This window comes from Amblyomma mixtum, chromosome 6, assembly GCF_055824585.1.
Source record: "Amblyomma mixtum isolate Tamu chromosome 6, ASM5582458v1, whole genome shotgun sequence".
NCBI lineage: Eukaryota > Metazoa > Arthropoda > Arachnida > Ixodida > Ixodidae > Amblyomma > Amblyomma mixtum.
Window position 1 is genome coordinate 98067145 of NC_143017.1, and position 14407 is coordinate 98081551.

Consider the following 14407-nt stretch of genomic DNA (forward strand, 5'->3'; position numbering starts at 1 on the left):
CTCGCGATCAACCATTAACTGCCACCTGCCAGGGTGGCATGGTGGGTGGGGACATTAATGTACATACAGGGTCTGTTCTGACAGTAGTAGGACTCTTTTTAGAGCGCAGCTCTTTGGCGTCCGTTCCTGGGTTTCGCGTCGTCGTCGGCCTCGTAACCAGCTCCGCCCCCAATATCACGCTTTTCAATTGGTCGAAATGCTCGTGACGTCACAGTGCGCGAATTTCAAATGGGGCCAATTGTACTTTGGCTAGTAACCATGCAACCAATCAAAGGGATCGTATAGTGATGCTGCAACTAAGTTGGACTGAGTTTAGTTAATTGCTTAATTAATCAATTACCCTAATTAATATAGAGGAGAATGAACAGGTCAGAAGAAAAGAAAAGAAAGACGCGCGCCGCAGCGACAACAGCGTCCGCGGAAAGAGACGCTGCTGAAAAAAACAGATAAGTACGAAGCCGCGTTCCCTCCACCACCACGCACTTCCCCACTCAGTAAGACGTTGCTCGTTTCATATACGTTGTGTCGAACATCCTAGACAGTTCCAACAATTGACAGGTTAATGACAGAACACGATGGATAGAAATGCAATAATATAAATATGAAATAGCCTAATTAACCTTTCTAGTTAGACCGCATAAATCAATAAAACCGAGAACGAAATTGGTCGAGTTGGGGAATCGAACCAGGGTCTCCGGAGTGCGATACGAGCACGCTAGCCACTCCGTAATGCCAGCTGAATGGTTTGGAATGAACAAAGGCGCGTCTAGCTAATACGGCGTCTTCGTTCACTCCCATCTTCCCCCTTTCCCTTACGGCGAGGTGCAGGTGTCCACCCAGATATGCGAGAGAGATACATTTCCTTTCCTCAAAAAATAAATTTACCGTCCAGCAAGGCGTACAGCCGAATTGGCGATGGCGTTCTGTGGACTCCCTGGCAGCGTTGCAAGACGCTGTCGCGTTCCACTCTTACAGGCGAAGCTTAACATGTTAACCACACATCAGTAACACACGCAGACAGCCAATGGACGCGTCATTCGCTGGCAGCACTTGATTCATCATTCACAACCACATTCGTGACAGAATGCTGTACTAAGGCTTTCGCCTTGAACCACTTTAGTCGCCAAAGTGACTCCTAATTTTTGTTTGTGTCGGCATCGGCGGCGTTGTTTGGCACGTCACATGAAGTTGGCGAACTGTGCGCCGCAAAGTTGCCCAACGGCTTGCTGGTAGTAGCTGCCTACTTCGCCCCTACCGCACTCACGAAAGACGTCGTGCACTTCCTGCAACTCATATTAACCGTCCATCGATCCACACCGATGTTAGTAGTGGGGGACTTTAATGTTGACATAAACACAAACAGCAATTTCCTAACACTTATGCGGGAGAACATCCCGTTCCTCTCGCTCGTAACGCGTCCCACGGCTGTGACAACCTCGCGAGGCACTTGTATAGATCTCGTCTTTGAGAATCAAGCATTGGTGTACCAAGTCGAACATATATCAGTCTATTTCTCCGACCACAAATCTTCCTTCATGACTGTCAAGAACTGTTAGTGGAGTCTTTGTTAAAGGAATACGTGTGAAAAATAAAAAAAAAATTCTGTGATAGCGCATACATGTGTTGCTCGATTTCTTTGCCTCAATCTATCGAAAAGGTGAAACAGCTTATTTGCTGCGCTCAAATTTCGCATTAGGAAGTAACGTAATCGTCGGTAATTTTTTCCTGGGCGAACGGGCGGACGAGAAGCGGCCTGCACGAGCAGGATTGTTGAAGGTGGATATTGGGAATGCTGGGGAAAATCGGCAGTCGGCTCTCGGGCGTTGAAGAGAGCAGGTCACTTGTACTGTGAACCCCAGTCGAAACGTCTCGTCACGCAGAATCATAGAGAGTTTTCTGGATCAGCGATACGCGATCATATTTTCTGTAAATCTTGATAAAACGGGCAAAGAGACTCACGACGTGATTAAGGAGGCCTACGGTGACTTCCGTGGATAGATCAGGTGTTTTTTGAGGGGCACAAGCTGTTCCGAGAAGGTAAGAAAAAGAGTGCAAGACGAAGACCGCTCCGGACGCCCTTCGACCAGCAAGACCAACGAAAATGCGTAGCGAGTGAAACATTTACTGAACAATGATCGTAGGATGCGTATCAGAATGATTGCTGATCACTTGAGCACTCCTCAAACCCAAGTTTTTGAGATCGTGACAGAAAATTTAGCCATGAGGAAAGTGTGCGCGAAGTTGGTACCGAGAGTGCTGTCAGAAGAGCAAAAGGTCAACCGGAAAGCGATCTGCCAGGATCTTCTTCATCATGTGAATGAGGACCCCGATTTTTTGCCGTGCACAAGGCGGCAACGCTGCCTCAGCCCCCCTACAGCCCCGACTTGGCCCCGCCAGACTTATTTTTATTTCCCAAAATAAAATCGACGCTCAAGGGGAAACATCACGGATCGGTAGAGGCGGTTCGACAGGCCGTGACGAGGGAGCTAAACAGCATTCCGGTCCAGGCATTCCTGGAGGTGTACGGAAACTGGAAAATCTCATTGGCAGCAGCGTGTAGGTGCAGAAGGGTGCTACTTTGAAAAATTTTAATCGTTTGTACTATTCTCATGAATAAATTTTATTTAAAAAATGAGTCCTACTACTTTCAGAACAGACCCTGTATATAGACAGAGATTTCTTGCCACTTATCCGGGTGGTGGTGGTGGTGGAAACGTTTATTGCCAGTTATGTAAATCATGGGGGCGAAGCCCCCTACATGGCACTTGGATGCCTCCTCAATGTGAGGAGGAGGCACCCTTACAACGCGAAGGATAGCCCTTGGATCGCAATCCTTCTGTGAGCGCTGGAAATGATCCGGCGCTGGTCTTGAGCGGACGAGCTGGTCAGAAGAGACTCCCGACCAGCTCGGACGAAACGAGTCAAAAGCAACTAATCCAAAGAGCCCGGTCAGCAGCCTACGCCAATGGGGTTCCGGACTGAGAACTCCAACCGCTGCTACAACCTCCTAAACTATTTCATTCAAATATTTTCACCACCCAGTAAGACTCTGCCGTGGTTGGTGATGGGGGGTGAGGAATTACGGGGCATGTGAGGAGGGTGTGTAAGAAGTCTCCTGGTTTGCCGCAAAGTTTGCATGATGACCGGAATTAGTCTAGGAACATCCCATTCCTCTCGCTCCTAACGGCTCGCACAGCTTTGACAACCCTGAGAAATACTTGCACAGACCTCGTCGTTGAGAACCAGGCATTGGTGCAGCAAGTCTAGAATATATCCATCTATTTCTCCGACCACAAAGCTTCCTTCATGACCATCAAGAACTGTTGGTGGAGTTTCTTGAAGAAGGAAAATGTGTGAAAAACAATAAGTTGCCTGTAAGTGTACATACATGTCCTGCTCGAATTTTTTTCCTCAATCTATCGAAAAGCTGAAACAGCTGGTGAGCTGCGCTCAAACTTCGCATGAGGAAGTAACGTAATCGTCGGTAATTTTATGCGAAGCATACTACTTTAGCTACCACTTCAACCCTTCACCGTGGTTATGCGCCTCCAAATCACGTGATACATGACGTCACACCACGTGACACGATGACGTCACGGCAGTGGAGAAACGGGGGCCCACCTCGCGCCGTCGCTGTGGTTGTGCGCCTCCAAATCACGTGATACATGACGTCACACCACGTGACACGATGACGTCACGGCAGTGGAGAAACGGGGGCCCACCTCGCGCCGTCGCTGTGGTTGTGCGCCTCCAAATCACGTGATACATGACGTCACACCACGTGACACGATGACGGCACGACAGTGCAGAAACGGGGGCCCACCTCGCGCCGTCGCTGTGGTTGTGCGCCTCCAAATCACGTGATACATGACGTCACACCACGTGACACGATGACGTCACGACAGTGGAGAAACGGGGGCCCACCTCGCGCCGTCGCTGTGGTTGTGCGCCTCCAAATTACGCGACACGATGATGCTTCGCATTCTCCAGGCTTAACCAAGTTAAGCCTCAGCCATTTTTTTTTGTGTGCGTTCATAATGGCGACAGTGTGTACACCGCTCCGGAGGGAGTGCTTCTGTGCACATCGCTAGCAGGACGTTCATTCCACTGCTGTCGGAAGGGAGGCTCCCCGCCAGCGTGGACGACCGCAGTGCGCTCTGTCCGATGTCCCGCAACCCTTACAAGGTGCAAGAAGGCAGCACTGCATGACTGACCGACTGTTCCAATCCCCCGCGTCGCGCATCTCCAGTGGATTGATGAATGAGGGCGCTTTTGAAAAGCCGCATTTCTGAAACACTTCAATTCTTCCAAGTTACTTTCTCCGAAACGCTGATTCAAGCCTGAATGAACTGCACCAAAATTTACGCTTCTAGTTCAAGCCGTTATAAAGATACGGCTAAAGTTATAGCTCCATACATTTTGTGATACCGAAATCAAAAATTCTGCAGCCAAATTAAACCTAATACATTTATTATTAGATATATTGTTAGTAATTTTTCGCTTCAGACTATAATCACTTTTTCTGACCATCCATGTTTATTTTTGTTTGTATTCAATCACTAAAACGCTCACAGAGGCTATGCAAGACGCTTACAGCACATTCGGTGGTTATGTCAGGATCCCAACGTTCAAGTTTCGTTTTCTATGATACCATGTGTCATTTTAGCTGCTATAACAGATGTATCCTAGATGTTTCGAATCGCATTGAAATCAAGCCTGCTCCGTACGCACAGACAGCTTGCGTGACAGGTGACCTTCAGCGTATCCGGAAATCTCCCTTTCAGTCTTCCTTTCGGATGCCGCAAAATAAAAACTGCAAATAGTTAGCCGCAACACCAGGGAAATGAAAGAACGACCACACTAACAAGGAGCTGAGCTAGAATTATCTTGAATTTTAACCGTCTTCGAGACTAGATCTGCCGTTTGTAGTTGTTCATAATCTTCTTTTTCGTTTTTCTCTAAAGTGACTTTTTGCTGTTGCTTCTTGCGCGAGAAACCTTAACTTTATCCCTCTACAAGACCATCTATTTAAACTTTGTATACGTATTCTTTATATATCTAGCTGTACAACGAACAACAATAAATTAAATTGTGCAACTTACTTTTTGTACTGCTGCGTTTGTTGTCAAAGGATGCCTATCCAAAAACCTATGTATTTGGTCATTCTGCTTTTAGAGAATGATAATTTATGGTATCGCAATTATTTTTTCCACTGCACAGCACCTGTCTTTATGTGTACAAAAGCAAAAGCTGTTTGACTTGGGGTGAACTAATTAATGCTATGACTGCAGGCGTCACAAGTATATTTGGCACTCTTTTTTTCGAATACGAAATAAAAGAACTCTCTTCTTTCTTTGTTCGACATTTTGATTGGGATAAAACAAAATCCTTCTTAAGACAGATGACTATTCTGTTTTTACCCGGTATTAATAACATTTTCCGGAAAAATGGCCTCATAACTTGGAGTTTGGTTATCCATTGACGGAACTACTTCATTCACTGTTACAACTTGCAGAATGCGCAGACATGCTGTAAGCCACCGGCAGCTTTCAGAAGTTCCATTCAAAGAACCAGCTTACGCTGCGTGGTAAATCCATTTTTATAAGACTGCAGCGCTTAACGGTGACGCAGCACACGAAGGATCCGCACACAAGCAACACTCTATCCATCTGGTGCTGCGTCAACGTTTTGCGATAAGGATTTGAAAAATATAAGGTGACCAACTCGTCAATGTCTACGTGAGGGAAAACTGCATCACACAAGAGGATGAGCATAGCGCTCGCCATTGTACGTGATGCTGTGGTGTACTGTTCTTCCTTGCCTGCAAGACACTTTCGGTAATTCGGCATACTCTCGCCATTCCCCGTTTCTTGAAGTGAGGTTGGAGTTGGTTGGTTTGGTTTATGGGGTTTAACGTCCCAAAGCGATTCAGGCTATGAGAGACGCCGTAGTGGAGGGCTCCGGAAATTTCGACCACCTGGGGTTCTTTAATGTGCACTGACATCGCACAGTACACGGGCCTCTAATTTCTCCTCCAAAGAAATTCGACCGCCGCGGCCGGGATCGAACCCGCGTCTTTCGGGACAGCAGCCGAGCACCATAGCCACTGAGCCACCGCGGCGGCATTGAGGTTGGAGTGTTTCCGTTGCGACAGAGGAGACTGCGAAACTTTCCAGCGTGGGCAGTGTTCAATAACGCAGTGGCGTAATAGTGGAAAAGCACCGACAGACGGCTGCATTATGCTAATTACGCGTAGAGGTACGGAAAAGTGACTTATTCGAAAATTTGCTGCAATTAGATAAGACGGGCACAGCTAAACTACATTTCTGCACTGAGGTTCCTTCGTGGAGCTATTAGTTGTATTAGCAGCCGAAAAATACGCAAATAGAATAGCGTACTCAGAATGTGCGGCCCTGACCTTCACTCATTTCAGTAATATCGAACAACGTTTGAAACAAAAGCCTGTGCAGCTACAGTCACATGTCGGCTAAGCTCTGCGGTACAAACATTTATAAATAAAGGTACCTCTTTGCGCATACGTAATCCATGTTACACCTTGCGCTTCCTACCTTCTTGTTTCGGTACGGAAGACTCTGTGGTCATTACTCCATGAAGCGTGAATGCACGGAGACTAAAGAATGGTGAGGACACATAATGCTTGACGGCTCTCCGCTTCTTGTCCGTCCGCGCTTCAATCTAATGAAGAATGCAAGCAAATCAAAACAGTTTGCCATACTTCTACAAATCACCCCCCCCCCCCCCCTCACCTAACGTCGCAATGATCCATATAATAGTAACGATATCCTGAGGCACACGATGCAGTTGATCGGGTGTTTGTAATAACAGCCGTCCGTTTCAGTTTCGTTCACTAACGAAGCAGGCGACATGCTTCGATTACTGTGCTAAGACCAGGGCGCGTGTTATGGCAAAGCTGCTTACGTTAAAGCGAAGCGGCACGAGACCTATGCGTCTGTGCGTCTGCGTACTGACGAACCGGAATATCCATCTTCAACTCGCGAAATCTGCATTGGTCGGCAAGGCTGCCGGCAGCCGCCACTGACTAACGTTTCGCTGATGTCGATCATGGTCGGACTGTAAAATCCATCGGACTTCGGGCTTGTTACTACACACGTTTGAGTTCCATGGCCTCTAAACATTGTGTACAGTCTGACCCTGTCGCTTCATAACAATAACAACACACGATTGCTAGCGAAAAGCTCCTGGTTACTCCTGATAGTACCGCGAAATGCACATTACGTGCGATACCTCATAGCTACATGGCCGCTGTTCGACGTCCGCAATATTATATCTGTCAAACGTAACGCCGTAAACGCCGAAAGTAAACAAGCAGCCGCACCGTTTATCAGAGTGGGCTCGCGGCTGTGCGGCGCCGCTGGGCTTAGAAGCGCTGTCCTTACTATTCGGCTGGGAGTTTAAACTGGCTGGCGTAAACATGGGTGCTAGGGTGCTAGATATCCTACCTCGTAGGATAAAAAAAAGTAAGCAGGTGTACCTGCTTATGTTTCACGATTTGGCTCCTTCGAAGCGCTGTAATAACGAAGGGGGGTGCACATAGAAATACGCGCTCATCGTACATTCCGGGCTGGCGCCGTGCAGCCTCGCTCTTGGCTAGACAATCATGCGCGCGTGTAGTTTCAGTACAAAGCTCCTTTTGACTGAAAGAATTGGCAAATACGTGCTTTTCTGCACGCTTGTCGTGTCGGCGAAGTAAGATGGGGAACAGATATTGAGAACTTTATGAGTTTTGGGGAGCTTTAACGTTTCAAAGCGACTCAGGCTATGAGGGACGCCGTAGTAAAGGGCTCCAGAAATTTCGACCGCCTGGGGTTCTTTAACATGCACTGACATCGCACAGTACACGGGCCTCTAGAATTTCGCCTCCATCGAAATTCGACCGCCGTGGCCGGAATCGAACCCGCGTCTTTCGGGTCAGCAGCTGAGTGCCATAACCACTGAATCACTGAGATATTGAGAACTGAATGCGTGTTTTTCCACGGCCCCATTTTCTTCCGTCCTCTCAATGTATGCCGCTCGAGGAGAGAAAAATTAGGCAAGTTCAAGTGCGCATACTGCTACATATCCCTTTTCCTGCACTGTGCAATGCTTTCCGCGATGTTAATTATTTTCTTGGTTTGGCTTGCGGGTAATCTTTTTGTTTTAGAGAATAAACAGGAAGAAATAGTCTCACTCTCAGAAGTCAAAGAGACTTGATTCATTTTCACATAAGCACCATATTCTTAAGCAGTGAACTTGTCCCCAATTTAATAATGACGCAATCTGGAAAGAACTAAGCCGGACATACAGCATCAGCACTTTACGAACTGTTTTCATGTTTCCCGCTTTTATCTGGCCCCCTGCATGGTAGATGAATGTCTGCTGGCAAAGTGATGTATCAGCAACACGCTAAAAACGTGCAATAGCCAATCTTCAAGTGCAACATTATCACTCTGGAAGCAAAAGGTATCCCGCCCCTCCAGAATTTTCCGGCCGAACGATCGTCAGTACTCTCAGGAAGATTCAAAGCAATTGGAGAAATGTCTTTTTACGGACAACTCTTCCTAGAAATAAGGTTTCCTTGAGGGGATCGTAAATTAGGAGACATTTCCATCAGCATTTGACGTACTTGAACGAGCTAAGAAGCTTGCTCCCTTGTTCTCTCCATCAGCCATATAAAGTGGCAAGACGGAAGAAAAGGGGCCATGAAAAAGATGCCTTAAATTTTTTAGATCCGTTGGCGCTCTTACTCTGCCGACACCCCAAATGTGCAGAAAAGCACGTCTTCGCCCATTCGTTTCAGTTACAGGAGAGGTTAATGAAACTAAACGCTCATAGTTGTCGAGTTAGACCGAAAGGAGCGGTGAGCGCGTTTTGCTGCTCACGACAGCTTCCCCCAATGTTACAGCGCTCCGAAGGCGCGAAATCGCACACGCTAACGTGCGTACTTATCGTCTAAGGAAGGAGAGCGAGGGCGCAGGCTTACGTCATCCAGTTTACACTCCCAGCCGGGAAGCAGGGGCGAACACCTGGGACCGGAGAGCCGCCGGCGCGGCATCTCGGTTACTTTTGGCAAAGGCGATACGTCTCATCCTTGAGTACACCTTCCAGTGCTCGGGATCCCTCAACTCAAAACAAAGCAAAACTCGAACGTATACAGGCACGGTGGAGCTCGCGTTGTATCGGGTGATTATAAAGAGAAGGGGGGTGTCCCCGCCCCTCGAAATTAGGTTAAAATAATTGTGCTTATCGCTCTTTTATAATATTCTCAAGTCAAGAGCAGACATCAATAAAGACGGGTATCTAAAAAAATGAACGTATGTATCTGCGCGTGCAGACCGCTCCCGAAAAGTGCATGAATAGGCTTGCAGGATTAATATATTCAAGTACAGCTTCTTCTCTAAGACAATATATTAGTAGAATGATTTGCAAAAGAAGTTGTCTCGCGGACCCCTTCATCTTTAATCTCAGATCTTATAAATGTTCTCTTTTAATAAGTCGGACCTTTGCTTTGTTCAGCTGAATGTTATTTTAGTTTCCGTGCAACAGTGCGACTGAAAAATCCAAATGTCATGTTAAACCCTTGTACACATCTGTTTTTTGTTTCCTTTTTCTCGTCGTCTTTCGCAACTGAACTCTTATTGTCATCTGTGTTTTGATATTCCGCAAAGGCGCTGTAGGTATGAGAATAGAGGGAAAAAAAGATAGCACGGGTACGGCTCATCCTGCTTTAGTTCCGCGTGTATACATGTCGCGTCATGTGATATGCAGTACAATGATTACAAAACCAAAAACGTGCATTGTTATCACACGTTATCGCAACTTGTTATCGCATTCAAAACCGGGGGAGTCAAAATTTTTTCGTTAAATCGGGAACTTCGTAAAATCGGGTTTCATTAGATGGAGTTTTAAACTGTATAACAACAGCCAAAGAGGAGCGCAACGCAGGAAGGGGACACGATACGACAACCTCATGTCGTATCTTCTTGTGCGGTTCCCCTCATTGGCTGTTGTTACATCTGGGCTACGAACTAACCACCTAAGATTCGGATCATCTCGTGTTGCGAGGTTGGTGACCAGGGGTGTGTGCGTTTACGGCCTGTCCACCCCCGCAGGAGCAGCATCCGAGCAGCAACCACAGGGCGAGCCCGGGAGGCCTTTCGGCGGAGCAGGAGAACAGTCTGCTGCGGCCTGCTGCGCCGGGCCTGGCCGGGTTAGACACCAGCGTCAGCGCGACCGACGAACTGGGCGGCGTCGGCGTCGGCGGTGAGCGGCCCGCCTCTTCGTGCGGCGTCAGCAGCGGCCAGAGGCTGCGCGCCGTCGCCTCGGTGATGGCGTGGCTCCGGAGGCCGCAGCTGCTGCCGCGGCAGCTGCCACCAAAGCCGCGAATCGCCAAGGCCATCGATTACTTCTCGCGCACCGTGTTCCCCGTCCTGTTCGGCGTGTTCACCTTCGGCTTCTTCCTCGCCTACGCCGTGATCGGGCCCTCGGCCCCGGAGAACTGGAGACTCATCGAATACTAGGCTCCCGCCCAACCACCGCTTGCACCCGCCGCGACACCCACACCGCCCGTCGGCCCACCCTCCTCCTATTCGCAGCAGCAGCAGCAGCACCACTTTGCGTTCGCGCTTGGTCTGTGATGCCCGCCCTCCACGTCACCACCACTGTCCCGCTGCTTTTTGCACCGTGCCTTGTTTCTTTGCTGAGTCTAAAGGGTTGTGCAGGGACGCTTCGACAATCTCCCGCGTGCCTCCGCGCTTCCCCCACTCCCGGGAGACCGCTTGTTACTGGCCGCCGCGCTGCTGGTGGTGCATCTTTTTCTATGACTTTTTACCGACACTGTTACGTTATCGACATCGGTCACAAACTATTGTTGTGACACCGACGGTCGTCGACGACCTGGAGGTGGCTTTCTTGCGAGGGTTTTTGGTGAGTGCGCTTTCGGGAAGTTCCAATAAAGAGTGAAAAATACGCATACGACACAACAACTGGGCCAAGCCAAGTTTATAAAGCGCCGGCGGAAGCGGAAGAGGAGGCCCCAGAGGAGAAAAAGCGTCGACCCGGGGGCGCACCGCGCTGCTGCCCCGCGGACGCTGCACAGACAGGCCGTCGCTCTTCTGACTTCCTCGCTGGCCAGCAACTTTCCCGTATTTCTCTACAGAGTTTTCAAATCTAGAAGCGTCTTTTTCTCCTGTAGGCAGACACCTTCCACTCTTGTATGCAATTCCGTTCTCGCATTAACACATGAAATAAAAACCAATTTTTCGAATTACGGGGTGTGTTTCGTAGTTCTTCGCAGTACAAGCTTTAATATACAATGCAACGGTGGACAAATTTCCCTTCTTGTGTGCGGTAAGAACTGTGTCATGAAATGCGGAAAAGAAAAATATATTCGCATCTTTCATCTTAGGTCATGCGGTCCTTATGTACGGCTGTAGTGTGGCTTACTTTCCTGATCGCTGCAAACACCAATATAGCAACCAGAATCGCCCATAAAATAAGTACAGTAAGATCTCTCGAATGAAGGATGGCTGCACGAAACGTGAGAAAGGATTAGCCACTATGAACATTGTGGAAGACATAGAACCGGTCGCAAAGCAACTATATAAGTCATATCAAACCATAGCGAGCAAGCAGGGACAACACGGACCACTGAAGGAATGCCTCCTCATGTCAGACTATACGTCATGACAGACGATACGAAATATGCGTGGCATTAGACGATCAGTGGATTACAGAACGTTCATCGTGCAGTACCGGAATAGAAGGCCGAAATTGGGAATGAGGACAGCATCTACCAGCGGGCATTTCATTGCTTCAAGTAGCGACTTGTACCCTATTTGGACTCTAATGCGAGCTGCTGTTCTTTCCTATTAGTTTAGTCCAATTTACCGCATTGCGTACATTCCTTTCGCGTACTTTCAATACCAACGCTCTTTCCTCCGCTTCTGCAGCTGTTTAGGTAAGGTTATGCGAATGGCATGATATTGGTGCCGCATAGCACCTGCATAGTTTTTCCTTTGAAAGATTAGAGCAAAACTGAAAGCGAACAGTGCCAACAAATCTCATTTATTTTCAGCGCAGTGTGTTATGCAGTATCCGTGTGAAACAAAATGTAAGAGACAAACGAGCATGGCGTTAACAACGCTTCTTTCAGCAGAGCAGGAATCCCGTAGGAAAGAAGCCGGGCAAAAGTGGCCGCACGTACTCCGTGAAATTGATTACACACAGAGGTAACAGTGAAAATCACTGCTAACAGCACTTTAGTTTCACAAGAGCACAGAGTATTCGCAGTTTCAAGCATGGGAACTTCTACGGAGAGAGGGATAAAAAAAAATTCTTGCGTCTTGCGCAACAGTACTATGCAGTAAATATTCGGAACTGCACAACAGTCAGTCACCAGCACCGTTAAATTCGGCAATGGAACAGCAGCAAAAGCAAAAACATATGATTCGCATTCGAAATGCAAAACTCTCGCATGCTTCTGCACCTAGGTGAATTCCTGAGTTACATACAAATCCACCATATGCACGACCACCGAACTGTTCACGCAGGTAGTATGCTGGACACAATATTTAGGTCCCCGGCGAGCCATTATCTAGCTTCGTTGTATCCAACACCATGCGCTCCGCTGTCTGTGCACTGCCACAACAGAGCTCGGCTTTTGCTCTCTGAATATCCCGACGCGTGAACAATAATGCTTAGTATGTCGACCTATGAGGCTTCTTGTCGTGTATGCAGCGTCAGTACACTTTGATCGCTGACGCCGGCAATTATAAGCGCAAACCACAGCTTTATATTTCGGAATTTGCTACGCTGATCACTTCACCGTACTGAACATGTTCCAGATTCTTCACTGTTCCCGCATAGAGGTAAGTCACATTTGTTCTTTACCTCTCGTATGTCACGTAAAACTTGGTGTGTTGTCCAGCCACCTGTTTCTTTATCCAACACACACAAAAAAACTTTTAGCAAGTGCTTAAAGAAATTTATGTACAAATCGGCAGCAGCTGCATTGAGCAAGCCAACTAGTAAGATTTCACAAAGAGCCCTTACACCCTTATGCAAAATACTGCGCAGTTCCTGCTAATTTTGATTGTTTCAGACCAAATTTTAACGTATAATGTTATATTTCATTGCACACAAATCCAATATAGCCAAAAAAAAAAACTATGGAGGATGTTTACTACATCCGAATCAGTGCGAAAGCACGGATTTTCTCTACGTGGAAGATGAGTGTCGCGGGACGAAGCGCTCGCGCTAGACGAACAGACAACGAAACAAACAATGGTCGATTTTGCTCGGAGTTGGTACTGATCGGATTAGTGCTTGCGCACTAAAAACAAACTGTTAAAATGTGGCAGGTGGAAGCCGAGTAGCTTCTATAGCTAAAAATAAAATAGAAGTTTGTTTTCTGTAACTGTGTCACCCGAACCGCAACTGTACGGAAACGGATGAGTTGAAAAGAGCGGTAGGCGCAAGACGGAGCATCAATATCAGCAGCGCCGAGCGGCACTTAATCGACAATGTGGCACTATTGCTGAGTGTGCCCTCTAATCACGCCAGTCGTGACCTTTCCGCGACATTAAGAAATAAGCAGCTCGCATATGCTCCCTCAGGCGTGCGTTAGAAGACTGATACCCGAAAATTAGAGTGCAAACGCATAGTTGCTCTTGCGGAGCACCCACAATCGCTCTCTGCGAATTATGTCAGGTCCAGGGACTAAATGCTATAAGCAGATACAGCCTCGCCAAGAAGGCAGGTCAATGATAATTTTCTGCAGGATTCGTAAGGAATAAGGGTAGACACCATAGGCTCTCACCCCAATCGCGCCGCACACAAACCGGCGAATCCCTCTGAAAGTTACATCGACGCTAGCCTAAAAGACTACCATACAAATACAAAACAAAGACGAAAGATTCAACCTAAACCCACCCGCCAAAAGCGCTTCGCAGAACTGACGGATGCCTATATCGGCCGCATTTGACACTCTCGCCATCACTCTACCCCGAAACACTACCATATGCCTTGGCCGAGTATAGCGTGTTCGAATCACGTCCGGCCCATCACTTATGCGAAACCGTGGGGCAAGCAAGATCCCAGAAAATTTAGTGCCTGCCGTTCGCCGTTCGGCTCTTGCAAGAAAGACAGGATGAGTTTTTGACGTGCAATCACGAGCCACTACCCCCCGCGCGCACCGAGCTTGGACAGGATGATGAAGTACCGTTGCTTCTATCTCCGGAAACACGCTTAGGTTCTCGAAAGGGACCCAAATTTTACAAAACAACGTCGAGAACAAACGAAATTTATCTTACGGTCGCAAAGCGAGGTTTAGGATTTTCAAGCGCCGCGTAAGTCCTGTAACGGGGTGACAAGCCGAAGAATATGACAG

The 14407-nt window shown here is 47.8% G+C and overlaps 1 protein-coding gene across 1 annotated transcript in view; it reads left to right on the forward strand.

Moving 5' to 3' along the window:
- Positions 1–11287, forward strand: part of pHCl-1 (pH-sensitive chloride channel 1) — an 82923-nt gene extending 71636 nt beyond the window's left edge. Inside the window, exon 9 of the mRNA XM_089548471.1 lies at positions 10131–11287. Within this exon, the coding sequence (XP_089404597.1) occupies positions 10131–10538 (408 nt within the window). The 3' untranslated portion in view covers positions 10539–11287. The remainder of the gene's footprint in view (positions 1–10130) is intronic.
- Positions 11288–14407: the final 3120 nt, after the last annotated feature.